Raw genomic sequence first — 27,820 nt, forward strand, 5'->3', positions numbered from 1 at the left:
TAAGAACATCATAGTATTTTCTAACTAATATGTATTTGGTCTCTAGACAAGTAAAAGATTCGATTTTTTACTCTGACATATTATTTTTGGAAGAACATTACATTTTTTTCCTTTGTACGAGAGAAACTACAAATAATAGTAATAGTAACAATGATTTAAAGACTCTAGAAACAAGTAAACACAAAGTTATGTCGTATCTACCTATGAAAAGAATGGTTCAATTTTATTTATTAATTTTAATGACTTGTCTTCCCTTTAATTAAATCTCACTTCTAATTTTCAGAGGCTTAAGAAAAAATTCTTATATTTATTTCACATCATCAAACTTTCTTAAAAATTAAGAGACGTGTTTATATGCAAATTTAGTTCTTTATTATTTTTTACTTAATTTAGCTATATTTAAATTAAGTGATAGATACTAGCTACTATGTAGCACTTGTTTAATTAATTAATTTTTTTAATTGCTTTTAATATTTTTTTAATTCATTTTTTATGTTTTTTTTAGATTATTGCAATTTATTTTTCAAAAAAAATTGTCTATTAAATTTTTGTTTCTTAATTTTTATTTTTGAAATAAACTTGGTAGAACTACATCTTCATCATATCCAATATATCACCCTGATTGTGGCGGAGAATTTAACTGGTAGATTTATATCAAAGAATGCTTCGAAAGAAGACCACCCTATGAACTATTATTTTTTTCTATTAAAATATGTTTATTTATTTATTTATTCGTTTTATATTTTATTTTTTAGAGAGATAATTTTTTTTTTTTTTTTTAATTTTTAAATTTGTTTCTTGCAGCTGACACAATCATCTGATCAAAACCCATCGGGAACGCCACTCTCCGTTTGAAGTGAACAAGTAAGCCTGCCTGGATGGATCTTCCCATCCAGGCTCACACCAAGCTTGGAGTAGGGGCGCCTTGTTGTGCTTACTCGGTCATCATTCATGCAGATGGGCAGCCGCTTGGACCTTGAGGGATCAGTTCGGGTGTTTCATCTCTAACACGGGACTCTTCATACCTCGAGGAACTAATAACACCGTAGAGTACTTAACAACCATATTTTCTATTTTATTTTTATTTTTTTAATGTTTGAATTTTTCTCTTTTATAGTTTTCTTTTCCTCTTAATATTTGTTTTTTATTTATTTCTTTGTTCTATTTTTATTTTTATTTGTTTATTGGTTTATGTTTTAATTTTAATTTTTGTTTTGTTTTTAATTTTTATTTGTTTATTTTTTTAATTTTTTATCCTTTTTTGTTATAGGAGTTAGGGCGATGCTTGGCTAGTAACTCGATCCTACTATGTCAATTTGATAGTTGATTTTAAAGTTTTCGTTGCAATGTATCATCTGTCCCCACTATTTGTTAATTTGATTTTTGATTTTTATGTTTTCATTTCAATGGGTCAAGTCCGTCCCCATTGTGTGTCAATTTGATGGTTGATTTTTAACTTTTCATTGCAATATGCCAAGTTATTTTAGGCTAAGATTTTAAAAGAGCTATAATTCTAGCATTTAAAAAAAAATACTCTTGGTATAATGACTCTTTGATTTAGTCCCTGATGGGGGTGATAACTATTGGGAATGAAGGAATGAATGGGGCCTCATCACCCTTGTCCACGCAGCATACACATTCAATATGCATGTCATGTACACTTCACTTTGCAAGTGTGTATTGATGTCTCTAAAGAAGGCAAGGGCCATATATGGTAGCTTAGGTTCTTCATACCGATGTTGGATGCGTGAGGTTATGGGAGTAAAGGTGGTGGAAATAATTGGTTGTCTGGTCAAGCAAGGTGGCATTTTGGATGTGCAAACCCTTGCCCTTCAAGTTGTGATGAATGGGGAAGGAGATCAAGCCAGCTCTAGTGGCACTGCCAATTTCACCACGGTGGCTCAAAGTAAGTGTATTTGGGACCAAGGTTCGAGGTGGCCTACATAGTCAATTTGTTGTGTCTTCTTGGTCTGGTCAGAGTAGCAAAGGCAAGGTTTGGAAGAAAGGGCAGAACTGTTAGGAAACACATCATGCTTTTGTCTTTTGGTAAAATTCTTAGACCTAGTGTCAAGGTTGGTTCATGTTCTCTCCCTTTATTGGTATGTGTCCATTTCGGTCGAGTATGTAGGTCTACTGTTGGTAATCATAGTTGAGTTTGTTGATAGAAATTGGAGATTTTTGGCGATAAGAAGGAACGAACCCCTCTTCTCACTGGTGTTTTGGATTCTGGAAATTGGAACTCAGCCTATTGGTGAGCCTCTTGGGGCTTTGTCTAAATAAGCATCTTATTTCTTTTTTCGAAGAGATTTCTCGAGCAATCACAAACCTTATATGTATTGTGAATTTTTTTATCTTTCGGCTAAAAAATTGATTGAAGATTGGTTGTTTCTATTCAATGTTTTATGTTTCTATCCACCCTTCATTGAGTTCTTAAGCATTTTGGAGCTTTGGGGGCTGGTGCAAAGGTCTCGCTTCATGTGTGAGTTGCCTCAGCTATGGATCTTTATTCCCTGGAGAAAAAACACTCTACCGTGGTGGGTGGTAAACAACGTGGTGTACTTTTTTTTTGGAGCATGTAAATGTCATTTTAGGACAGGAAACTAGTGGTTGATCGTGGGAAGGAAATTAATAGGCACTGAGATTTTTTGTTGTTTACACCATTTTGGTCGCTCTAGGGTTGAGAGTGTTGTTACGAATCAGGGGCTTCGGAGGGATTGGTATTCACAACGAAGGGCTCTTGATTGTCTATGCAAGTTTGCTAATTCAGGTCCCATGTAGTGCCAATGAGGATGAGTCTGTCAGGGTTTAAAGCCATGGGGCAGAATGTCACTTAGAAAATCATGACTTGGGGGAAGAATTAGACCCACAACCAACTCAATCTCTTAGAAAAATCAAACTCCCCCCTCTCTTTGCTTCTTTGGATAATTGTCTTCAACATATCACCTTGCTTTTGGAACAGCTTGGACATGACTGACATGAGGATATAATCCAGTCATTGGTTTCATGAATGACCTTCAATGAAATCAATGATGTATGAAGGATCTATAGGATTCTCTTCATTGTGGTCATAACATGATTCACAAGAGGATGGAGTGTCTTGAAGGCATATTAGAACACATGGAAATACATGTTCATTGTGCTTTTAGTCCCCCTTCATCACTAGGTAACGGACCAGAAAACCCAACTCCGGTGAATTCTTCATATTAGGGATGAGCAATAGCTACAATTAGGTTATTAGGGTTTTTTGGTCTCACTAAGCTATCTATATGTGGTTTTCTACTTTGGTTCATCTGTTGGCAATTTGTTCTTTTTATTATCTTCTTGCCAAAAAATTTGGTAGGAATGACGCCGAAAGATTTTTTCCATTCAACTCCTCAAGTTGTATCTTTGATTTGAATTAATAAAACTCTTGACTTACAAAAAAAACAAATGAGTCTTTGATTTAGGTATTCATTTTTAAGGTTTTTTTGGTCATGATACTTGGTCTATAATGCCATGATTGAAATATGTTGAAAATTTAATGTTTTTTATACTCTTAATATTTGGTTTAAATTTCATGGTTGAAAAATGTCGAAATTTCAAGGTTGCTGGAATACTGTGTGATTTTCTTGGACACTCAACAAAATCACATAGTATTCCGAAATCTCTCAACATCATATTGCCTTTTTTTTGCCATTAAATCTACTCTGGGTCACAACAAAATACTTGGCAAAAGATTACATTTTGTGCTAAGATTCAGGTTCTTTAAGAGAGAACAATAAAGGAGATCCAAAAATTTCGTCTAAGAAACTACTTGTTACATACACCTTACTAACCATTATGCAACTATAATCTTGACAAAATTGTCCCAACAGAAAAAACAACTTTACAAAAGGCTATCATAAATATAGGAGGAGGGTCAATTGATATCTTATCCAATGGACAACCAAAATTGTTTCTTTTTGTGCTTCATTGATCATCTTCATTTCTTTATGATTATAATTATGCAAGTTGTCGATGAATGTCCTTGATCTCATATTCTTGCTAGTTTAATTTAGCTTTGGGATGTTGCATTTCTTTAAGCAGAAGAAGCATAGTATTTGATTACTAATGAGGGTACATTTGAAGGTCCCCACCTTTGGCTTGTCAGTCAATATGGGGGTGAGGACAAGAATTGCAAGCATTAGTGCCTTCTGTGGCAGCTAGAATAAAGCCACAGTTCTCCATGAGATTTAGGAAGTGAGAGGAGGGACTACAATTTAGAGGCACTAGGCTGCAAGAGGGCAGGGATAATGACCTCATGGACTAGAAGATCGGAAGAAAGATCCCAAAGTATGAAAGAATGAAGTAGAGAAGGCTATCCTTATAGAAACAACTAACGTAGAGGAAGGGCCAAAATACCCAGGGTATAGGGAGCGCTCTAGGCAAGACAAGAAGCAAATAGCAACCCAACAATTCAACTAGAGCAACATTGAACAATTTGTGGAGAGGAAACAAAACTTTAAACTGGAGAAAGGGAAACTCTTGGAACCTTGCAAGCTCACGATTACATGAATCTACTTGTGCACCAACTTCTCCAATGTCAAGATGAATTTAACCAGAGGAAGAGAGGCTATAATTTCATAGGGTGGCAAAGGAGTCCTTAATACAACAAGAAAAACCACTAAAACCATTTGAAGAACGAAAAAATTGATAGTATGATATTTCTAAAAAGCCTCTAACCATCCATAATGGAAACACTCCCCACGACTTACAAAGCGAGTGAGGAAGTTTGAGTCTAAATCAAACAAGAATCTCAAAGATAAATAGAAGAAACCATTCTCGACACAGAGCAGAATGTGTAAACGACTGATGGAATTCACTTATCCTCTGAAAACTACATGAACATGGTAGATCCACTAGCCACCATGGAAATGAACTCACTTTTCCAACAAACACTAAAAGTCAGAAACTTGCCTCATTGTTGTTTTAACTCCTTCCATCATTAAAATCTTAGAGCCTATAATTTCCCATGCATCAGTGATCGAATCAACCATAAACGAAATAAATCTCCCCACCCTGTGACCATCAAAGTGACGGGTAGGAAGATAGGATAGTAAAAGGAGACCTGTCTGATTGCAGATGATGCCACATGCAAGAAGCGGATGGGCATATGGCCTGCACGTGCACCACTAACCAACACATCCATGATGACAGGCCCATGATGCCAATTTAAATATGAAAGCATGCTAATATATGAGGGGACATGGGATTTGATGAAGGATTCCTTAGAGACCCTCATAAAATATTTCCCTTGGTGCACATATTTAATCACCTTCAAATTGCGAGAAAGGATGATTTCATGGACATATAACTTCATGGTATAAATTTTCATCTAGAAAAATAGATGATAACAAGTTGTCTTGCTTCAAGGAGACAAGCTTGGTTAGCTTATGCACTCACCTCCTTGTTGTGACTTCTTAAGATGTGGTAATAGGCATTTTGAGAAAAGGAATCTAGAAGACTAATAATTCTTCTTAGAAGGAGGCTGAGATGGTTTTTGTTAGGAAGATAGGTGTTGAATAGTGATAAAGGAATCACCTATGATCACTATCTTGGAGACATCCCAATCTTTAGCCAATTGGAGGTTGAGAAAGAGTTCATACATTTCTATTAGGTTGTTCATCCTCTATCCTAGCCCCCATGAATACTTTACTTCTCGGTTTCCCTCGAGACTCAAGAGAATACCTCCCTCTCCTACCACCCTTTCTCAACATCATATTGTTAACTGTGAAAATCTACATGCTAAAATTTTAAGGTTTTTCAGAGTCGTGGTATTTTAAATTTAATGCCATCGTTGAAAAATGAAAAAAATTCAAGTTTTTTTTGGAGTCGTGATATTTATATTTAATACTATGGTTGAAAATTATTTGAATTTTCAAGTATTTTTTATCTTTAATGCTATATCGAAAGCTATTGGAATCTTAAGGTTTTTCAAAGTCATGATATTTTGTTTTTAATGCCATTGCTAAAAAAATGTTGCAATTTTAACAAAAAAAAGTGTGGATGCAACATCAACACTTTTCGATTTTGAGGTGTTTTTCCATGTTTATTGCACAAAAATTTAGTTTTTAATGCCATAGTTTTTTTTTTTGGTTGGAATTTTAACCCCAAAAAAAGGGGTTGATTCAACATCGACACTTTTCTTTTTTTGGGTGTTTTTTATGTTTATTGCACAAATTTTTTGGTTTTAACGCCATTTCTTAAAAAAAATGGAATTTTAATCCAAAAAAAAAAGTGTTGATGAAACACCAATGCTTTTCATTTTTTTTCATGTTTTTTGTGCAAAAATAGAGGCTTTTTGGGCTACAATTCTTGTTTTAACGTTACAGTTCTTGTTAAGTTGGTAATTTTGTTCCTTTTGATTGTTGAGGTGCGCTAGATAACACTTAAGGTCAGGCCTATTCGGGTTTGTTAATATTCAAGGTATGGCCAATCCAAGCCAATACTACACAAAGGGAACCATTCTTTGAGTCCAAATTAATTGGCACTTCCTTCTTGCACTATATATGCTATCTCAAGCACAATATGTAGGTAATTGTTATGGTCCTTTTCTTAGAATGAAGGTTTCCACGTTGATGTCCTAATCAATTTCAATTTCACCTCACATGGTTTATTGTGTTATCATAGGTTTTACTCTCTCTAGTTTCCTATTGTTCATTATCACTCATTTAGGCACTCTTGGCTCATTCTCCTCTCTTCCTGGTGTTCTTTGCATGCATGTTATGAGCTATCTCTCCTTCCTTACCTTTAAAGCTTTCTCTTCCACCTATAAATATCAACCTCTTAGAATTAAAGTACCTTCCTTAGGTTACATGGGCACCATAACTCTCTAGGAAAGGGGTACGTAGTCCATACCCATGGTATAGTTTGGAAACACTCCCCCATTCTTCATACTGCCAGTAGTTTGAGTAGCTCAATTACCAAATCAGGAAAATCAAAACATTAACCTAGGAAGATAGGAAACTTCCTAACCGCCCCCTCTTTTTAGCTTTCCCTTAAGCAAGCTCCCCTATCAGGCACCAAGATTCATGTTTCTTTCTCCCCTTCTTCAACTTTAGCAATATATTAATAGATGTCTAATACAATTGTCTCGGGTTTTGGTCCATTTACATTTACTTTCCTCAATGAGCATCTTTAACATAATTAAATGGGATACCAGTGGGTACTAATGACTTAGGTTTGCATGATCTTTGTGGATGATGGTCTCCTTTCCCATCAGATAGTACTTCGGTTTCTTTATCATTTAATCTAGGACATAGAGTTCCTTATCATAGGTAATGTATTTGGGAATTTCCTCATGAGATATTTTAGAATGATAGCATACATGCCATCCCCCTTACTTCAAAACTAGTCCCATCGTATACTCACTTGCATTTGTCTCAATTTTAAAAGTCTTCTATGAATTTGGTAATGTGAGAATTGGTGCTTGACTAATATTTCCTTTTAGCTCATTGAAATATTTCTACTTATTATTCCTCCACTAGAAATTCTTATCACTTTCTATTATGGTGAGGAGTATTGCAACTATTGTTGAAAATGAAGCTATGAAATTACACAAGTACTGTGTTGATCCAACAAATATCCTAACTTCAATTAAATTTATAGGAACTGGCAATTTCATAGTGTCCTCCATCTTTGCAGGATCTAGCTTGAGCTCCCCCAATCACATACACCGAATACACGAAATACTACTAAGAAAACTCACAATTCTTGAGGTTAGCCAATAGTTGGTGCTTCTCTAGAGTCTCTATGGTGCTTCTCTAGAGTCTCTAAAACTTGCATGAGATGTGATATGTGCTCCTTTAAGATAACACTATAAACTAATCTATCTTCCAAATAGAATGTAACAAATGAATCTGGATATACATAGGTGTAAAGCATCATTCAATAGTATCACAAATATATCTAGTGAATTTCATAAACTAAATGGCATGATCAACCATTCATACAAACCTTGCATTTTCATGAAGATAATGTTCTAGTTGTCTTCTCTATTTGACATGCACCTAGTGGTATCATGAATTGAGATCCAACTCGATGGAGTATTTTGTGTACAAAAATTGATCGAATATATCATTGATCCTAGGTAGAGGGCACTAATTCTTGAGTGTAATCTTATTCAATGATCTATAGTCAATATAAATTTTCAAAGTGTCATCCTTCTTTGGTTTAATTATGATAGGTTATCCACAAGGTGAGATGCTTTGTCAAATCACACCCTACTCTAGTAGTTTCTTCTTCACTTCATTTTCTTCAATAGAAAACTATCTATTTAGTCCAATATTCAATAATGGGGAGTCTAGAAATAATTTTATTTCATGGTTTACTTCCCTCTTTGGTGGTAACCCTTGAGGCTCCTGGAACACTCCTCTAAATACTTGTAAAAACTCCTCCAAATGATGTTTCTACTCTTTAGTATACCCCTCTAGGGATGCGTTTTCTCTTAGTGATTTATCATCAGATTGATTTTCTCTTAAGAAAAGTAAAACACAATTTTAATTAGTACTAATCAACTTCTTAGCTTGGTTGGCACTTACTAGTGAGATTTTTTACTTGCCTTTATGCGCATTGATGATGTAGGACTTCCCATCATTAATTAGGCAGTAGTGGTTGGCTCTCCACATGAGTATTTCATCCCTCATATATAAGTATGCCCGAATTCCAAATACTACTCCATATATGTCAAGGGGTACTATGTCCAATTCCACATCATCAATAAAATCAACACCTACAAAAAATTTAATCTTACACTATTTCTTTACCTTTATCTCTGCATTCTTATTTACCCATACCAATGGATATAACATAAGATGATTATGAACCTCAATTCCAAGCTTGTTGATTAGATCCCCTGCTATGAGATTATCCTACGAATCAGAGTCAAACATAATGTTTATCTTGGTTTTCTTGACATAGACCTTGATGTGTAAGAGTTTGTTCATCTCCTTCTCTTCTTGGTGATGAAGGATACTTTGATTCACCTCCTTCTGTATTGATGTACAAATAATATTTGTATAAACATCAGAGGTGCTTTCAACTTGATTGCTCAAATATGTGGCTAAAATATTTCTTTTTTTTTTCATCCTTATTGTGGTTCTTTGAGTTCGTCTTTGAATGTAGTTTCTAACATTCTTCCTTAATGCAATCAACAATATTGCAATCATCAAAATAGTTTCTATGATCCTTGCACTAATGTGCAGTGGGTATCATTTTCTTATCCTTTTCCCATTTCTACTTCTTTTTTGCATCCTTGAAAGCTTCACGAAGCTCTTTTTCCTTGGAACCTATTGGCTATCCTTTCTTGTGACATATATTTTCCATATACTATGTCTGTACACATGCCTTGTCCATTGCCCTTGGATCTAAAAACATCACTTTCTTTCATAAATGACTATGAAGGTTGCTTAGATACTTGAGGAATACATATGGGTTCTTAGAAGAGATACCCAACATGATGGCCATCTTCCTAAACCCAATGGTGTACTTGTGCACACTTTACCCTTTCCTCTACTTGAAGTAGTTCCATTGGATCCACCGGTACTATGCATACACAATATGGTATGATTGGGACTTAGAGAGGGTATTGAATTCTTCCCACCTACTCATTAGTAAATCATCCTCCATCCTAAGTGTTTCTCTACAGCTTTCCAACGAGGTTAAATCATGGTCCTCTAACTTCAGTCTCACAAATGATATCTTTTATTCTTCATCTACATGGTGAATGTTGAAATAAGATTTTAGTTCTTGCAACCACTGATTTAGTTTAATGCATCGATCTCACCTTGATATGGAATTATGTCCACTTTTTCATCCATCTTGAATAGGTGCTATGAAGGGTTAATGACATTGGAATTCAACTTCTCTTTCTTAAATTTTTTTCTCGACTCATTTTCTAGATCTTCATTATCTCCTAGTTTCGCCTTTGATTTTATCTCTAAGTTAGAATATACAACCTCTCCAAATGGCCCAAGATTTATTTATAAAGCTACCATGAGTAGGTTCATATTGTGATTGATGTTGGAAACTTGTGCTTCCAACCTTCCAAATATTTCTTATATTGGATCTTTAGGGTTATTATAAACATAATTATTAGCCATGGCTAAGATTTTGCAACTTTCTTCTCAAATTAATTCTTGTATTCCTGCAACTTCCCACAAACAATCCAAACAAAAACTATTACGATACTGGTAATACGATCCTTAAACTATTGTGGATATCCTACTAAAACAATTTGTCACAACAAATCTTATAAATACTAAAATATTCATAATGAAGGTCAGTTTCCTTTATACCTTAGATTCTTTAATTATTGGATTTCTTCTTAGATGTGTGGAATAACTTAAATGTGAAAAATAGAGAACATGGAAATAAGCATACACCATCCACAAATAAACACAATATTTACCCTGGGAAACCCATTATGGGAGAAAATCCAACAAGAAGTTAAGGTCTCTTTGCTCCCTTTTCTCTTGTATGGAAATATGCAAATATAAGAAAAGAGGCACTTTCTATGGAGTTACCTAAGACACTATGCATTGTAAAGCTACTATAAAATGTTATTTCTCTTTATTTTTCTTTCTAGCTTCCCACTCCCAGTTGCTTTTCTCAACTATAGAATAAATATAATGACATAGAGTGGAACCCCCACTCCTCCTAGTTGCTCAATATTTAACATAGCTTGATAGTCATCTAGAGGTAAGGTTTTGACTCCATAAACTCTAAATTTGAGTTGTGGTTTTGGACCTTCATAATCTTCTTTTAGTCCACATGTGGCTAGCCCCATATGCATGCGTAATGACTACTGATGTGGCATCCTCTCATTTCATGATGGTCAACATGGCAAGTCAACTTCTAGGAGGCATAACTTTGCGTATGAGCTCTATTTTGACATGATTTTTGCATTGTTGGAAAGGTATTTGATTGTAGATCAACATCAAGGGGTTTAGCTAAAGTACATAAAATTTTGATCCCAAAAAGTGTTATTTGATGCATCAATTTTCCAAATTGGGACATATTGTTAAAATGACCTTGTTGATTCCTCCAATTTTTCCAATCTAAAAGTAGCGATAAAGATGAAAAATAATATAATGATATGATATATATCAAAGTATCTCACAGGTGTCAAGGGGTAAAGAAACTAGATTAAGATTTTGACACTAAACCAAAATTTTTCTTGCTAAATAATGAGATAGAGAAATCGAAATTCAAGAGACTTTACAAAGACAAGAGGAGTAAGAGTTCTCTCTCTCTCTCTCTCTCTCTATATGTGTGTGTGTGTGTGTGTGTGCGTGTGTGTGTGTGCATAATTGAATGTTAGCTTAGTCATTAGGAAAACCATTATGTCCATTAGAAGTTTATCATAGGTGTTGACTACCAATAATGCGCCCAATCCTCCATAGCAAAAGTATTTCCTTAGGAAAGTAAATTATGGGTTAATAAATCAGTGTGTTAGCAAGGTGTCAAGTCTTTCCTCAAATAAAGTAAGGGTCCTGAGGTTAAGAAAGACCCCATTGATCGCAGTTCAGGAGTTCACCTCCCATTCATCCAATGGACGACAAACAAGATTGCGAGAATCCTAAATAAGCATAATATTCCCTCGACCTTTAGACCCCTCAACACCATTAGAAGTTCCCTAAAATCTATTAAAGACCCTGTGAACCCTATGGATATGAAAGGTGTTTATATCATCCCTTGTTCTTGTGGAACCTCATACATTGGCAGAACTAGTCATTCTATTAACCAGAGGATTAAGGAACATGCTGCTGATATCAAGCATGGGAGGACCAAATCTTCAGCTTTGGTCGAACATGCAGAGAAGACCAAGCATCACATATGCATTGAAGATGCTAGGGTTATCGCAAAGATTTCTCATTTTCATCACCGTAAGTTTAGGGAAGCCATTGAAATTGAGAGGTCTTTTAGTAATATTAATAGGGACGATGGCTGGAAAATTAGTAGCTGTTGGATTCTCGCCCTCTCTTCTTAGTTTTTCTTCGACATTATTATTATTGTTATTATTATTTCAAATTAATTATTCTCCTTAGGTAAAGAGGTTTACCCTCATTAATTTATTCTATATTTAAGTTTTTATTTATTTATTTCATTTTGACTTTTCATTTATTTTTTATTTTTTTTATAGGTAAAGAGGTATACCCTCATTAATTTCTTTTTCAGTTTTTATTAGATTGAAATTTATTTATTTATTTTATAGTTATTTTTACTAATCATTTTTAATTTTTATTTAATTTTATATTTTTTCTTCCTAGCTTATCCCTTAATTAAAAATTTTGTATCATCCTTGTTTCTTAGTCCTTTTCTGATCCATTAAATAAAATAATTAATTAATTAATTAATTAATTCCATTTGATAAAGAAATTTAAATTAATAAATAAATATTATTAAATAAAACCCTAGTCAAATATAGTCATTTATTAATAAGTAAGTATATATATATATATATTTTACTTTTCCTCCCTTAGTCAAATATATCCGTTTTCGTCTAGCCGTTAGGAATTGCCTGTTTTGCTATTTACCCTACTTCCCAGATCTGTTTCTTCATCTTGTCCTGAAGATGAACCACAATCATTGGTTCGAAACGCGTCGACCAAAATCTTCAATGCGATTTCTTCCTAAAAATATTTTTTATATTAAAATCAGTGTGTCATTTAGTGCTAAGAAAGTGGGAAGATGAAAGGGATATTTTACACATTAGATACCCTTTTAAGCACATTCAAATAGATTTGGGTCATTGAGGCCCTAAAATGAAACATATTGTGGCTAAATCAATGGCTTAAATCCCATGATGGAATCCAATTAGTGGGAGGTTGTCCCAACGCTCTAGCAAAGTTGAATAATAACTGAAGACCTAAGACAAGAGAATAAGTAATAACAAATTTTATATAAACTCTGGAAATACTAAGAAGATTGTATATCTAAAGATAATGTGGTTCAAGAGAGAGTGATCAAAGAGATTCATGTAACAAAGAAAGGACCTCATATAAAGGGTTTGCACACACCATAATAGTTAATGCAATCTTACTAAATAGATTGTCTCATCCCAAGTCAGCTTCATAGCTTCAAAATGAATGACTACACTAAAACGCTTTGGTGACTATCATGGTGTTAATTTAAACATTATTATATCAAATGGAAGAAGTGTGTAATCATTAGTGTATGTAGCGCACTTTATTCCTCGTTAAATCAAAGTGGTAATTAACCACCTTGAGTGGGCCTAATGGTTAAGAGCATGTGTTTTCTCCTAAGAGGCCAAAAGTTCAAAACCAGAGGGGAGTAGAGTATGTATGCCTTTGTAACTTTAAAATTAGATAATAATAATAGCATTATATCATGAATGAATGCTATACTCTTTGAGACCCTATTCTCACAAATAAAAAGATTTTATAAACCAATTTAATATCTAACTTAACTATGAATTTAAAATTAATTAATAATAATAATAACATTATATCATAAATAAACGCTATACTTTTTGTAACCCTATTCTCACTTAAGTTCATCGTTTCAAACTTCTATCACATGTTTTGTCTTTCTGTGTTGGTGGACTGATCCCTCTCACGAACAGAGAATTCTAAACAACGTGAACATACATGGCGAACTCAAGGTCTCAATAGGTTATGGTGCAAAAGGGTGCATAAAAACATGTAGGCCCAATAGTTTATGGTGGAAAAAAACATGTAATCTCAATAGTTTATGGTGCAAAAGGGTGATAAAAACATGTTGCTATAATTAGTGGTTTCCCATTATCAATCTCTTTCTCTTTTCACATTCAATGTTTCAGGTTCACTAGTAATTTTAAAAAATGTGAACTCTGGAAATACAAATCAAACACACCAAGTAAAACTATATAAAATTTAGTAAATATACTATGTAATCTTTATCTGAGCTAATCCTACATCCAAAGCCACACTTTGGCTACAAGTTTTTCATATATCTCCTAGCCAAAATTGCCTAGATGTTTTTGGTGGTGTCAGAGACGACTGAGACGAGGCAATGGTATTCACGTTCGTTGAAAAGTGGACAGCACGTTTTGTGGTACGAAGATAAATGACACGTTCAAATTTTGACATTTCGTAATGGGGTACCAAAATCTGGCTTGCTCCGAAGGAAATGGATGGCATTGGTCACATGCAATAAAGGCAACGCAGACATAGTCGACGACTTTTTCTACCACTGTCAGTGCCCCGATTCATTTTCCAACAGGGCCGTCATGACCAATTTACATGCCTTGATTTTCCGTTCAAGAAGTAATCCTCCTCGTGCGAATTTAACGTGCCGGTGATAATGTCTAAACAACGCCGTACTGATAATGCAATGTCGTCTGCGATTAACTTTCGAGGTTCCGTAATGGCTGTGGCTTTGTTTGACCATATTGCTGTAGTGGAGTCCACAACTACTTTCAAGGGAAAAACAAAAGTCTTTGCATACCTTGCGGATGGAAATCTCCACATGTGGAATATACAGATGTGATTGCAAGGAAGCGCGTCCTTTACTCATCTAATTCCACCTCTGCCTGCCAATTTTTTTCTTCTTATTCATCAGGGAGTAGACAGAACTTTTTACATTTATTCCGTGCTTTAATTGATCTCCTGGAGTAGCAGAAATTTAGAAAAAGGTAGATTACAGTGGAGATTTTCTCAATCTTTTTCAAGTTTTCAAGCTATGTCGACAAGTGCAGCTGTGGCTTTGGAGCTTTTACCAGTTCAGAAGGCCTCCAAAGCAAACGGAACGGTCGTGCTTGGCAGTTCTTGTTTGGAATTCGTCCAGGAAAACACCAGGCCAAGCCGAGATGTATGTTTCCTTTTGCAAACGCCTTACATCTTTCCTGCCTTATATTTTCAGATCGACCCGTGCAATATGCCTTCTTTCTATAAATTTGTCTTCATTTTCATAGAATTGTTTTGCTGATTTTGTATCTAGTTTTGATGAATGTAACAGTCATGCAAGAAAAAGAATGCTTTGGCTGATTTTGTATATATCTTTGATGAATGTAACAGTCCTGCAAGAAAAGGAATGCTTTCGCTGATTTTGTATATATCTTTGATGAATGTAACAGTCCTGCAAGAAAACGAATGCTTTGGCTGATTTTGTATCTATCTTTGATGAGTGTAACAGTCCTGCAAGAAAACGAATGCTTTGGCTGATTTTGTATCTATCTTTGATGAATGTAATAGTCCTGCAAGAAAAGGAATGCTTTGGCTGATTTTGTATCTATCTTTAATGAATGTAACAGTCATGCAAGATCTGTCGCGGATAAAACCGCAGATGATACAAAAGGTGCTTTCGTCGATCGGGCTTTCAGAGGACAAGAAGGCCGTTTTCGCTCATGTGAATCCTCCGGTGGAGGGCTTTAATGGACGCTCAGAGACATCGGAGGCAGAAATGATGAAATTATTTCCCCTGAGTACGGGTTTCGATTCAAAATCTAGTGTCACAGAGAAAGCTTTAAACTTGCCTGTTGCAATCGGCCAAACTGATAATGATTCGAGGTATGTTCATTTCCAGACATTTGTCATTTGAATTTTTTCTGCATACTTGATAACTGAGAAATCTTGTGTTAGGAGAAGGCTAACTATGTGTTTTCTGCACTATTTTCAGCGGATCCGTTCCGATAAAAGCTCCTGAGCAGCAGTCCACAGATCGACTAACTATTTTTTATAACGGTGCTGTGATTGTTTACGATGTGCCTGCTGAGAAGGTATTATTTTGATCCGAGGAAAAATAGTTTGAATCTTGAGCCTCTTTTACTTATCTTTATTCCTGACGGAGTAATTTGGTCATTTTCTTGGCAGGCTGAAGCCATTATGAGGCTTGCTGACGCTAACGTCTTGGCCAACACAAAAACTTCTACGATGACAAGTAAAATCGATCAGATATCGAAACCGCTGCCTTCCGAGCCTGCATTGAACGCTGTCGATGATAATCAAAGTCAAAGATCGCCCGTCGGTAAGACGCAGATCGCAAATATTTTACATGAAATGATTGTGCCTCTAGAACTAGCTCAGATAGTAAAAAAAAATTTAAGACAGAATTGTTTTTAACGTGGTTTCCTTCTTGTGCGCGCAGGCCTGGAATTTGTCAGGAAATTATCTCTGCAGCGCTTTCTCCAAAAGCGAAAGGAGAGGTGAACAAACTCCAAGCCATTAACAATTAATAATTTTATTTACCCTGTAATTGTTTTAATAGATTTATACGATTAAATGAAAAAAAATTAGTATTAAACCGATGAAGTGTTTTGGTTGCGAGTGCAGAATGAACGGCGTGGCTCCTTACACCACGATGAAGACGGCGATTCTGCCTTCGAAAGAAGAGAACTCGGACGACCAGATCACCCTCTCGTTGGCTTGCCCATCACAATAATTTCGAAATATTGTTGTTCACTTTTAACTGTTCATTCTTTGAAAGGAAAGCGTTTTCTGTACAGCGGATCCCAAGCGAAACACGTGGGCGGAAGAAAATCGCATCTTGCACGAAGGCCGTTTTGTCTCCTCTTTCACATGGTAGGATTTGGCAGTCTGAAGCTACTGAGCAATTTCTCAAGCAAGCAGTATGAAGCTGCAGAGCACTCTGTCAGAGTAGGCAGCATTCTGCCATATTTTATCATCTGTTTGATGGGTTTCCATCGCAGGTCAATAAACCGTACGTCAAGCAGGTCTGCAACCATATTGTGCAGAGTACCGACACTTCTATTCAAAATTCAAAATAGAAAAGTAGAATGGAGACGATTATTTCTTATTTGGGACGATAGGAGGAAAGCGCGTTCGGTATTGTGTGAAATGTTTTTTTAATTTAATATTTAGGTATGTTATAATTATGAATATTGTTGAATTAAATTAATTTCGATTTACCAAATTTTTATGAAATTTGATATAATTATTAATGAGTTTGTTTACGATTTTTTTAATATATTCATGGAGTTATAATGAAGGGTTCACACTTTTTATATGTTAAAAAAAATAAATCAACTGGTCATAGAAATTTACTATGAATTAAATAATAAATCAATATACCATCACAGTTTTAATATACCATGTACATTTATGGAAAGTTGTTTTTTAAAATCTTGTGTAATAAATTTTTCAGTGTTTATCTTTTGCGGTTTTTTACCTTTTTAATATTAAAAGAATAAATCAACGTATTATATAAATCTACTCGGAATTAAATTAACAAATTAATAAACCATCCCATTTTTAATATACCATTTATGGAAAGCTGTTTTATCTTACACCTCGGGACTATAGTGTGGAAATGTATCTTAACATTTTCCACGCAATATGATATAAAATCTAGTGTAACAATTTTTTATGTTTTTTTTTTTTTAATGGTCAATACAAAATTGGTGTAAATAAAACATATGATATAATAGAGCATTGAAGTTTTTAAGACTAAACTAATATACCATACACATTTTAAGGAAATGTGTTTTTTCAATCTGACAACTTATTATTAATATATTATGGAAATGTATGGGGACACCTTTTACCGAAATGATTATTATTAATATATTATGGAAATGTATGCGGACGCCTTTTACCGAAATGATTTAATATCTAGTGAAATACATTTTTAATGTTTTCCTTATTGCAAATATACCAGTGCTAATATTATATATCAACTAATTACATATATATATATATATTTTATTATACTAACATATAGTCTAATTTAGAGATGAAATGGTATTTTTCATTAAATTAATTTTAACCAAAAACTATTTAGATTTAATTTGAGTTTAAGTTGTTTAATCTGTAAAATTCTAGTGTTTTAGAGGTTTTTCAAGCGTTGAATCTATTTATGCAATCAAAAATGTATTTTAAGAAAAAGAAACATATTCTTGCTTGAAATTGTATCACTAGATTCCAATGAAAAAGCTTGTTTCGTCTATATATCGACATAGTCTAACTTATGGATGAAATAGACTTTTTCAGTGGAGTAAAACAATTTCAAGGCATGTAAATTAATTCCAAGAAATAATGTGGTTTTCTGTTATTTGAAATGCATTTTTGAATGCATAAATGGATTCAGCACCATGAAAAGCTCCCTAGGACACTCGAATTCTACAAATTAAACAACTTAAACTCAAGTTTTTAAAAATCTTTGCGCGATTTTGGCTGAAATTAACCATCGTCTATAAGTTAGACTATGCAAGTTAGACTACTCGGCATAGTCTAAACTTATAGACAAATAAACTTTTGAAATTTTGTAAAACAAATTCAAAAAATGCTATCTAACCCAGTTTGAAATCGATGTTGTAATGTAATCTCCTCTCATGTTATATAAATAAAAAATAAAATTATAACTCCATCTTAACATTGGATCTACTAAACACCTAGAGGAATCAAGTCTCTTTTCACTCTAAAAGAGGTTTGCACCTCAAGAGATTTGATCCCTATGGGGGTTTGGTGGATATGGAGTTCATATGGATCTAGGTTGGTTATAAAGGAATCAATTAATTAGGTTTTTTTCTAATTATTTTATGTTTTAGTTTGTTTGGTGGAGATTTGGCGATACAATTGTGGGAAAGATTGTGATATTTGGTTGTTTAAAATGCACTATTAGTCATATAAATAGATTCAACACAAAAAACTCCTAGAGCATCTTGATTAGGTAGAAGAAGCACTTAGAGGAATCAAGTCTCTTTTCACTCTAAAAGAGGTTTGCACCTCAAGAGATTTGATCCCTCTAAGGTTGGTGGATGTGGAGTTCATATGGATCTAGGTTGGTTTTAAAAGAATCAATTAATTAGGTTTTTGTCTAATTATTTTATGTTTTAGTTTGTTTAGTGTAGATTTGTTGATACAATTGTGGGAAAGATTGTGATATTCGGTTGTTTAAAATGCACTATTAATTATTTAAATAGATTCAACACAAAAAACTCCTAGAGCATCTTGATTATGTAGAAGACACAACTCAAACTTGTAATTTTACCAAAAGTGTACCAAGATTTCACGGAAATTGACTAAAAAATATGCCCCAAAAAGCTCCAAAACTTAAAAGAGTTAGACTACAATGTTAATGAATGAACACTTGTTTTTCATTTTTTTCAATGTTTTACCCAAATTTAATAGGGAATTTTCCATTCTAATTTGATTAGATTGATGAGATTTTTTTTATCAAGGATTCACTAAAATTTTGAATTTGTTCACTTATTAAATTTGCTTTAATTTCAAAGTGAGAAATATAGATATGGTATTTTCCATTATAATTTGATTAGTCTAACGATGATATTTTTTTATCACAGATTGATTTCAAAGTGAGAAATATAGATATGGTATTTTCCATTATAATTTGATTAGTCTAATGATGATATTTTTTTATCACGGATTGATTTCAAAGTGAGAAATATAGATATGGTATTTTCCATTATAATTTGATTAGTCTAATGATGATATTTTTTTTTATTACGGATTGATTTCAAAGTGAGAAATATAGATATGGTAAGTATACATGGATTGATCTTATGATTTAAATAAGGCAAAATTGTTGTGAACCAAATGTATGCTAAATTTATTGCCCTTATAAGCCAATAAAAAAATTAAAGTTTTCATCATTAAAAGTTTGATTTTTTCATTTGGAAGATATTGTCATGTCACTATATCAACAAAATCTTTGGTAACATTTGAAAAATAGGAAGAGAAAATTTAATGAATGCATTATGCAACTCATAGGTGAGATAAGTTTCACCTAGAGGCTGCCAAACAACACTCCCTCTTCATTAATTAAACAATCAAAGACACATAAATTTAAATGAATACATTCAGTTAGGGAGATCAAACAAACCCCTAGAGAATATGATCTAAGTCCTAAATACAAACACGATCTAAATTACCAACAACTGCTTTCTCCATTATTTCCAAGTCTCCCCCTTAATGGAGAAAGGATTTGTTTCCACACCTAGTATCTCCCTAAATAACTCAAATTTCATCTTCCCAAGAGGCTTAGTGAAAATATCAACAACATTTTCACAAGTATTACAATATTCAAGAAAAATTTCTTTGGACTGTATCTTCTCTCTAACAAAATGAAATTGAGCATCAACATGCTTTGTTCTTGCATGATAAACTGGATTATTTTCCAACTTGATTGAGCTCTAGTTATCACATTTGATCATTGTAGCCTTATTTTGTTCTTCTCCAACATCTTGAAGAACTCTCCTCAACCAAACAACTTCACAAGTTGCTGCACACAAAGCTTTATACTCTTCCTCAGTGGATGACAAAGATACAGTAGGTTGCTTCTTGCTACTCCATGAAACAATCCCAGATCCAATGCTAAAATCATAACCTATAGTAGATCTCCTATCATCTGGATTACCAACCCAATCTGAATCTAAGTAACCTGTCAACTCAACATCAAATGAATCAGTATACTTAATACCAAAATTAATTGTTCCTTTAAGATACCTGAGTACACCTTTCATTGCTTTCCAATGGCTTTCTAGAGGTCTTGCCATAAACTGACTTAATACACTAACAGAGTATGCTAAATACAATCTAGTTGTGGTAAGGTAATTCAAGATTCCCACCAGATGTCTATACATTGTACCATCTACCTCCTTTGAGCCATCATCAATATGAAGTTTCACATTCTATTGCATTGGAACAAAAGAAGCTTTACACTGATCCATTTTAAACTTCTTAAGCAATTCTCTGACATACTTACCCTGAGAAACAAAAGTCTGACCAACATCTCTCCAAACTTCAAGACCTAGACAATAATGTAACTCACCAAGATCTTTCATCTCAAATACTTGTGACATTTGCACCTTAATTCCATTAATTAGTTTATCAAAGTTTCCTGTTATAATTGAATCGTCAACATATAAGGAAATCAATACTACATGCCCCTTTGCATCAAATTTGGTATACAAATTTAGATCACTTTGGCTCCTCATAAAACCCTGTTGAAGAAAGAAGGAATCTATCTTCTCATACCATGACCTAGGTTCCTGCTTCAACCCATACAAATATTTCTTTAATCTGCAAACTAAATTTTCCCACCCCTTTTTCACAAAGCCTACAAGTTGTGTCAAATACACCTCCTTTAAATCACCATTCAAAAATTAAGATTTTACATCTAATTGGTGATGATTCTAATGGTACTTTGTAGCTAATGCAATTAACAATCTAATAGTGTTTAGTTTAGTTGCAGGTGAAAATGTTTCTGCATAGTCAATGCCCTCTTTTTGTGAGTACCCTTTTGCCACCAATCTGGCCTTATATTTGTCTATAGTACCATCTTCTTTAAATTTGGGTTTGTACAACCATTTAAATCCTATGGGCTCTTTATTTTTAGGTAATTTAGTCAATTCCTAGGTTTTCTTTTAATTATAGATTCATATTCTTCCTTCATTTCTTTTATCCACTCTTCACGTTCATTAGCTTCATTAAAACTCATGGGTTCTATGACATTCAAAACACTACTCGTCATGGCATAGTCATATACCTTTCAGTTAAGTGAATATGTCGAGTAGACCTCCTTGGCACTTCACTGTCTTCATCCCTGTTCTCTAGAGGTCCTTCTCCACCTCTAGGTGAGCTTTGACTATTGGTAGTGTTCATATCACTAGATTCTTCCTCAAATTTATGTTTCTCACTATCTTCTGCTTCTTATTTATTTTCTTCAACTTCAGGAAGTATGTGCCACCTTTCATAATTGTCGTCCTTGTTGCCTTCATTTCCTGCTCATAGAAAATTACATCTCTGCTTGCAAATAATTTGTGAGTAGAGGGATCAAACATTTTATAAGCTTTAAATTATGAACAATATCCTACAAAAATACATTTAATGGCTTTAACATCAAGATTATTTATATTCTCCTTCGAAATATGTGTAAAAGCCCCCAAATACTCTCAAATAATGAATTAATGGTTTAAAACCATACAAGGCTTTGAATGGGGGCTTGACATCAATATACCTTGTTGGACTTTTGTTTTCTAAGTAAACAACAGTGCTAATCGCCTCAACCCAAAAATAATTTAAGAGATTCTTACCTTTAATCATACTCCAAGCACACTCCACCAACGTTCTGTTTTTCCTTTTTGCAACATTGTTCTGTTGTGGAGTGTAGGGTACTGTAAATTGCTACACTATTCCATGATCCTTGTAGTACTTGATGAAGTTCTCCAATTTTTACTCTCCCCCTTAATATGTGTTGGCTTAAGGGGGCATGACCCAGGTTCAGAGTTATTCACGCCAACTAACAAAACCCTAACATCTGGCCCTTTCAGCAACAACCTGTGTAGCGCAAGCTGCAATCTCGCCCAAAGTAGTATTGGAGGATGCTAGAACCAGGTTTCTGCATCCAGAGGCATGTGTGATGGTTTTCCTAAGGTTTTTATAGCTTAGATCTGCCTTCACGTGGACCTATTCCTTCCAACTGGCAGCTATTGCAACTCTGCCAAGATGACTTTCAAACCTTCGCGAAGATACTCGATTGTACTTAACAGGCATAAAAGACAGAGATTCACTACTTTCATGCAATAAACAGTATATTCTGAAGAGCTTATGACCTAGATCTGCCTTCACGCAGATCTACCCCTTCCGAGCAGTTAGTTACAACAGATTTATTTAACAACTTCCCAAGGTCCGTGAAGGAGGTTGATTATACTTGTTATGCGTAAATATTACGGATCTATTCATTCCGCAAAAAAATAAAGCATTAATTCACATAAAACAGATTACAAAGCGAAGATACATAAACTTAACATAAGTGTTATCACCTAGATTTACCTCAGGCTGAAGGGAGGCAACTTCCAGGGTAACCACAAACCAAGCTTAGCCTTGTAGCTAGCCCTACAAGGCCAGGAGAGGGCTCTCTCCTTTAGAATCTCAGTCGAGATGACTGGATCACGTAAGGATTTTAGGCTAGGTATAGTAGCACGAGAGTTTTGATTAGGTTTTGTTGATGTTTCGCTGGATCAGATGGAGTTGGGCAGTTTAGGTCTAGGAAATTAGGTCAGAAATGTAGGGTGTTCTATGGGGCAAGGTAGGCATAGGCTTTAGCAATTTAGGATTAATGGGGTGAGGTGTTTAAGACTGATGAGGAGTTGATGAGGGCATGTGACAATCATAGATCCTTCTCAAACAATAGAAAACATGAAATATTGAATGATTTTCCAAGGTAGAGCACTGTTACAATGGATTCTACCTATCTAACTTGATAACATTCAATAAGAAGTAATGAAATGGATGATGGCATACATAAAACATGTAAAAAAATGATTACAAAAGAAGAAACTGCGCTAAAACTCCATACCACAGGGATCCCATAAAAATAGTTGCAAATCCTATTAATCTCCTTGCTAAACTGCTTACAATGATGTACAATCAAGCTCTGAGCATCCAAGTGAGTCCAACCTCTACAAATGACTAAGAAAAAACATGATATAGGCATCAAAACCACTCATCCTAGCCTCAGGGGTCGAATCCATGAGAAGAGGAGCCATTTCAACAAACTCTAAACAAGGAACTGGGTTCCAAGCCACCTAACAACTTGCCTCCAAAAGAGGGGAAATTGATTCATTGCCCTCAAAACAACCTTTAATCCAATGAATATACCCTCTATCACTATTTACCTACCATAATTACATGCCAAATCATCATTTACATTGGTAAAATATCCATCATGAGAGAAAATCCACAATCATAGTGAAAAACTGGAAAAATAGGCGTCTTGAGCAAAATTTTCCCTACGCGCAGCGCCACTGGCTCAACGCATAGCGCCACTTTCAGGCCCATTTTGGAGACCTTCCCGGCATCCAAATTGAGCCCATGATAGCTCATTGGAAAGGTATTCAAGTCTATTTTCTAGAAAACCTATAATTTATGCATTTGGAGCTCATTTAACCCCTCAAAATTTGATTTTCCCAAGGATGCTTCTTTGTGTCCAAAAAGTGGCAAAAAGGTCATTTTTAGAGTGTTTTTGCACCTTTTGGTGGACCATTTCTGCTCCAAAAACTTTGAAACTTGCTAGGGTGCATGTCCTCACTGCCATGAATCCAAAAATGTAAGCCATTCCTCCATTGGATGCCCCTAGGAAAAGCACAGCACCGGTGGCGCTACGCTTTTGGGCAGTTTTCCTGTGTATTAAAATTCAAAATTTGCAAATGACAAAATTTGCCCAAAATTTGTGTGAAGCACCACCATCATGTTCTTTGATGAGCCAAGGAGGCTTCAGCCAGCATTCTAAGTCCATCCTCTTCTTTCTTGCCTTTCAAGGCCCGTCTTAGCTTAGCTTTCATTCTCTTGCCCCTCATATTGCAAATCATGTTCTGGGTCCTGTAGTGATAGGCCATGTGCCTTATCATCTGATTGTCTCTGTTGGCCTTCTGTAGCAGCTTCTCAAGGTGTAGATTGACTCTCTCAAGCCAAATCTCCCTATCCTTTTCAATCTCCTGCTCAATAGGAGTCAAAGTGACATGAGCCTCTTTGTCACTTTTTCATTTTGCCTTGAGCACTTCCAGCTCCATGAGGACTTGTTTGTCACTCAACTGTTTGTTTTCCTACTCTAAGTATGTGATGACATACTTGGCCCTCTCTAGGTTGTCCATCAAAGCTTGTATTTGAGCTTCCTTTTCCTATATGATGATGTCCTTTATTGTTTCCCTCTCCTGAGCCTCTAAATCAATGGTCTCAATGTCAGGCTGCTCAGGTTCATCATGTTCTACCAAGTCAAAGTCCCTTTCCTCCTCATCATCATCTGGCATCTTTTCTTTTCCCTTGTGCAACTGTTGTACCTGTACCTGTTGTGTCTACAAAGAAGAAGCCCCTTCCACATACTATGGAGTTAGCATTTGCCTATGGACTGATGAAGAAGGCAAGGTCCCTTCCACATCCTGTGGAGCAAACACTTGCCTAGCAGCTGCAAATAATCTCCTTGTGCCCCTCTGATAGGTCAAGTAAATTGGCACCTCAGCAGTTCTTGTCTCCTTGATCTCTTCTCCCGTTTCCACTTGACTGGAAGGTCCCCCTGCTTCTTGAGACACTGGTGAAGGAACTTGAGGACCCCTAAATATGTCATGAGCAATAAATGTCTCCCAAGGGATGTTGAGGAGACTGAGATGATGAAGAACAAGAATTTTGATCAAGGAGTAGTGGTAGAGGCTGCTCATCTGCTGAGGGTATGGCTTCTTCTGCACAAGATAAGCCATCTTCTCAATGTTCCTGAACAAAAAGTATGGGAGGTTTAACATTTTCACCCTGGTAAAATGCATGAGGAGCCTGATGTGATAAGTGTACAACCTAGAGAATCTGCCCTCACAAGTGAAATATTTGATGATGATTCTCATAAAGGGGACATACTTGTTCTCAAGAAATTTGAAAGAAAGAGCCTCTTCCCTGATTTCTGTACTGAGGTTTAATGTAAGGCTCATAATAATGTTCATCAATATCCTGGGCCTTATACCACTTCTCACCAACATTAGGAATCCTAGTGGCATCTCAAATGATGGATCGTGAAACTGGGAAAGTTACCCCAGAAAGAGTCACTTTGTTGTTTTAAAGATGAGCTACAAAGAGTCTGGTGAGCTCCGGGTGGTATTGGACTCTCTCCACTTGTTCAAAGAACTCATAGCACCCAAGATATCTAAAACATGAAACAACCAACTAAGAAACCTGCAATTCCCTAAGGTTTGATGGCTCTTCTCTTGTAATTATGCCTCCCTTATGAGGTTTTTTGTGCTACCTAGCTCTATTTGCTGAGCTATCACTAGCTATGTTTTCCTCTTCATAGTCATAGTCTTCTTTATCCATATTTGCAAGGTTTTTTGGTGGCACACTCCTAGAAAGGGATAAAGGGAATGAGTGGGAGTCTTCTAGGAGTAAAGGGATGTATTAGGGTAGATTATGAGAGTGAGGATGTGGGGGGGGGGGGGGGGGGGGGGGGGGGGGGTGTTTAGAATGAGGGATATAATGAAGGAATATAGATGAGGGGACCGGTAGTGATGTAAAGAGGGGTTTCTAGCTCTAATGATAGGTGATGGGAAGAAACAAAGGGGTTTGGGGTTTTGTAGAATGAATAGAGCAAACTAGGGTTTAATTTTAATCATGAAGAATGGTGCTTATGACTTTCATGTGCAAGAAAAAAATGAAGGTGAGGAGGGTAACTTACTTGGAAAGAGGAAAAGAGTAGACAATTTGATGATTTTTTTTGAAGTTATGGAGGGTTTGGAGGCTTGCTGCTCAATGCACAGCCCCTAGCTCTACGCGCAGCGCTGGTGTTAATTTGAACTACAAAAATTTTCCAAACACGCAGTGCCTTGTCTCCTACGTGCAGTGCCGACCTATTTTACTCAGAAGCACAGCGCCGCTCAGCCAACATGCAACGCCAATCTTCTTTTGCCAAAACTCACTCGAATTTGGCCTTTTCTTCTCTCCTTTGGACTCCTTGCTTGCTAAATGAACATAATGATTTGAGAAAATGAAATGTAAGAGTTTAAATAGGAGTCCATTTGATTTTTCACTTTTGAAAAACCCACTTTCAAATGTTTCTTGTCTTTTTCAAAACTCTATTTTTTAATGCCTTTTCTCATTGTGTTTTTGCAGGTGGATAAATGCTCAAACTGACTTGATTTTTGCAGTGTTGGTGTGTCTTGCAGCAGGGAGAATTCTTCTGATGCAACTGAGATCCATTATTACATATAGAAACTTAAAATTACATAATAAATACAATAAATTCAAAATACTCTGTTTTCACCTCAAAAACATGTTTTTGAGGTGAAAATTACATTAGGTTACAAAAATAATATTTTTAGTAGGCTATGACTTCCAAGCCATCATGCTTGATTTATTGATCATCCTCATACCCTTGCTGACCTTTATTGGCATTTGAAAATCAGTTTCTTGACCTTGGTAATGAAACCCTAGACCTAATGAAATCAAACCCTAGGACCTAATGAAATGGACTGCAGATTGTTTATGAACCATGACTAAAAACAATATCAAGGAGGATCAGCAAGTATAGTCTATGAGGGAGGAGCTGAAGAGAAAACAACCATCTGTGGATACATATATCATGACCTAATGGAGTGATGAAAAATTTACAGTATGGGATTCCTACTATGGAAATGCAAAAGAGCAGATTTTGATCCCTCACGGAAGTATGAAAAGACTGACACTAACATTGGCTCCAATGGGAATGGTAGCTCCTTGGAGATGCCAAGAACATCGTAGACCTTGTAGCCTTATCCATTGGGAAATACGGTCAACAACTTCGAAGACTAAAAATTGAATCAACGCAAACTGAGACTGACTCATGACTCCAAACTTTAACTATAAACCAAATCAAAACAACCAAACTCTACACATACCATTCAAGCTTTATAGCCTTCACTTCGGGCCCCAAGCTTCAATGACTGTGTACTTGAAATCTTGCAAGGAAAATGAAAATGGTATATACAATGAAAGTGACATAATTTCAGAGAACCACCTCAAAAGTAGTAGTGCTTCAGGAGCCTACCATTCACTGGCCCTCCTGGACAATCCTGACCATCCATCTCCTTGAGCAGAAAAGAATTTTGTCCTCTGTATGCTGAAATCTTATATGGCCCTTTCCATAAATTATCGAACTTACCATGCTTTCCTTTGTCCTCATTTCGTGCATCCCACTGCAGCACTACATCCTCTAGCTGAAATTTTTCCGCTTTGGTTTTGCAATCATAGATATTCTTTATCTTTTCTTGCAACCGGAAAGTGTTTTGAGAAAATTCTTCCCTTGTTTGCTGAAGGTGGATCATTTGATTAATCCTTCACTGAATATCATCCCCTTCACTACCAGCTTCCTG

At 35.3% G+C, this 27,820-nt stretch overlaps 1 protein-coding gene across 1 annotated transcript; it reads left to right on the top strand.

Moving 5' to 3' along the window:
• The first annotated feature begins 14,668 nt into the window (after positions 1-14,668).
• Positions 14,669-16,884, top strand: LOC149203063 (protein TIFY 10a-like). Its single transcript, XM_089400091.1, has 6 exons — positions 14,669-14,829; positions 15,272-15,527; positions 15,637-15,736; positions 15,831-15,984; positions 16,105-16,162; positions 16,290-16,884. Exons 2-6 carry the CDS (start codon positions 15,274-15,276, stop codon positions 16,396-16,398), a joined length of 675 nt encoding a protein of 224 aa, XP_089256217.1. The 5' UTR covers positions 14,669-14,829; positions 15,272-15,273; the 3' UTR covers positions 16,399-16,884.
• Positions 16,885-27,820: the final 10,936 nt, after the last annotated feature.

Source organism: Pinus tabuliformis, chromosome 2_1 (assembly GCF_031772625.1).
Source record: "Pinus tabuliformis cultivar Carrire ecotype Pingquan chromosome 2_1, CPIR1, whole genome shotgun sequence".
NCBI lineage: Eukaryota > Viridiplantae > Streptophyta > Pinopsida > Pinales > Pinaceae > Pinus > Pinus tabuliformis.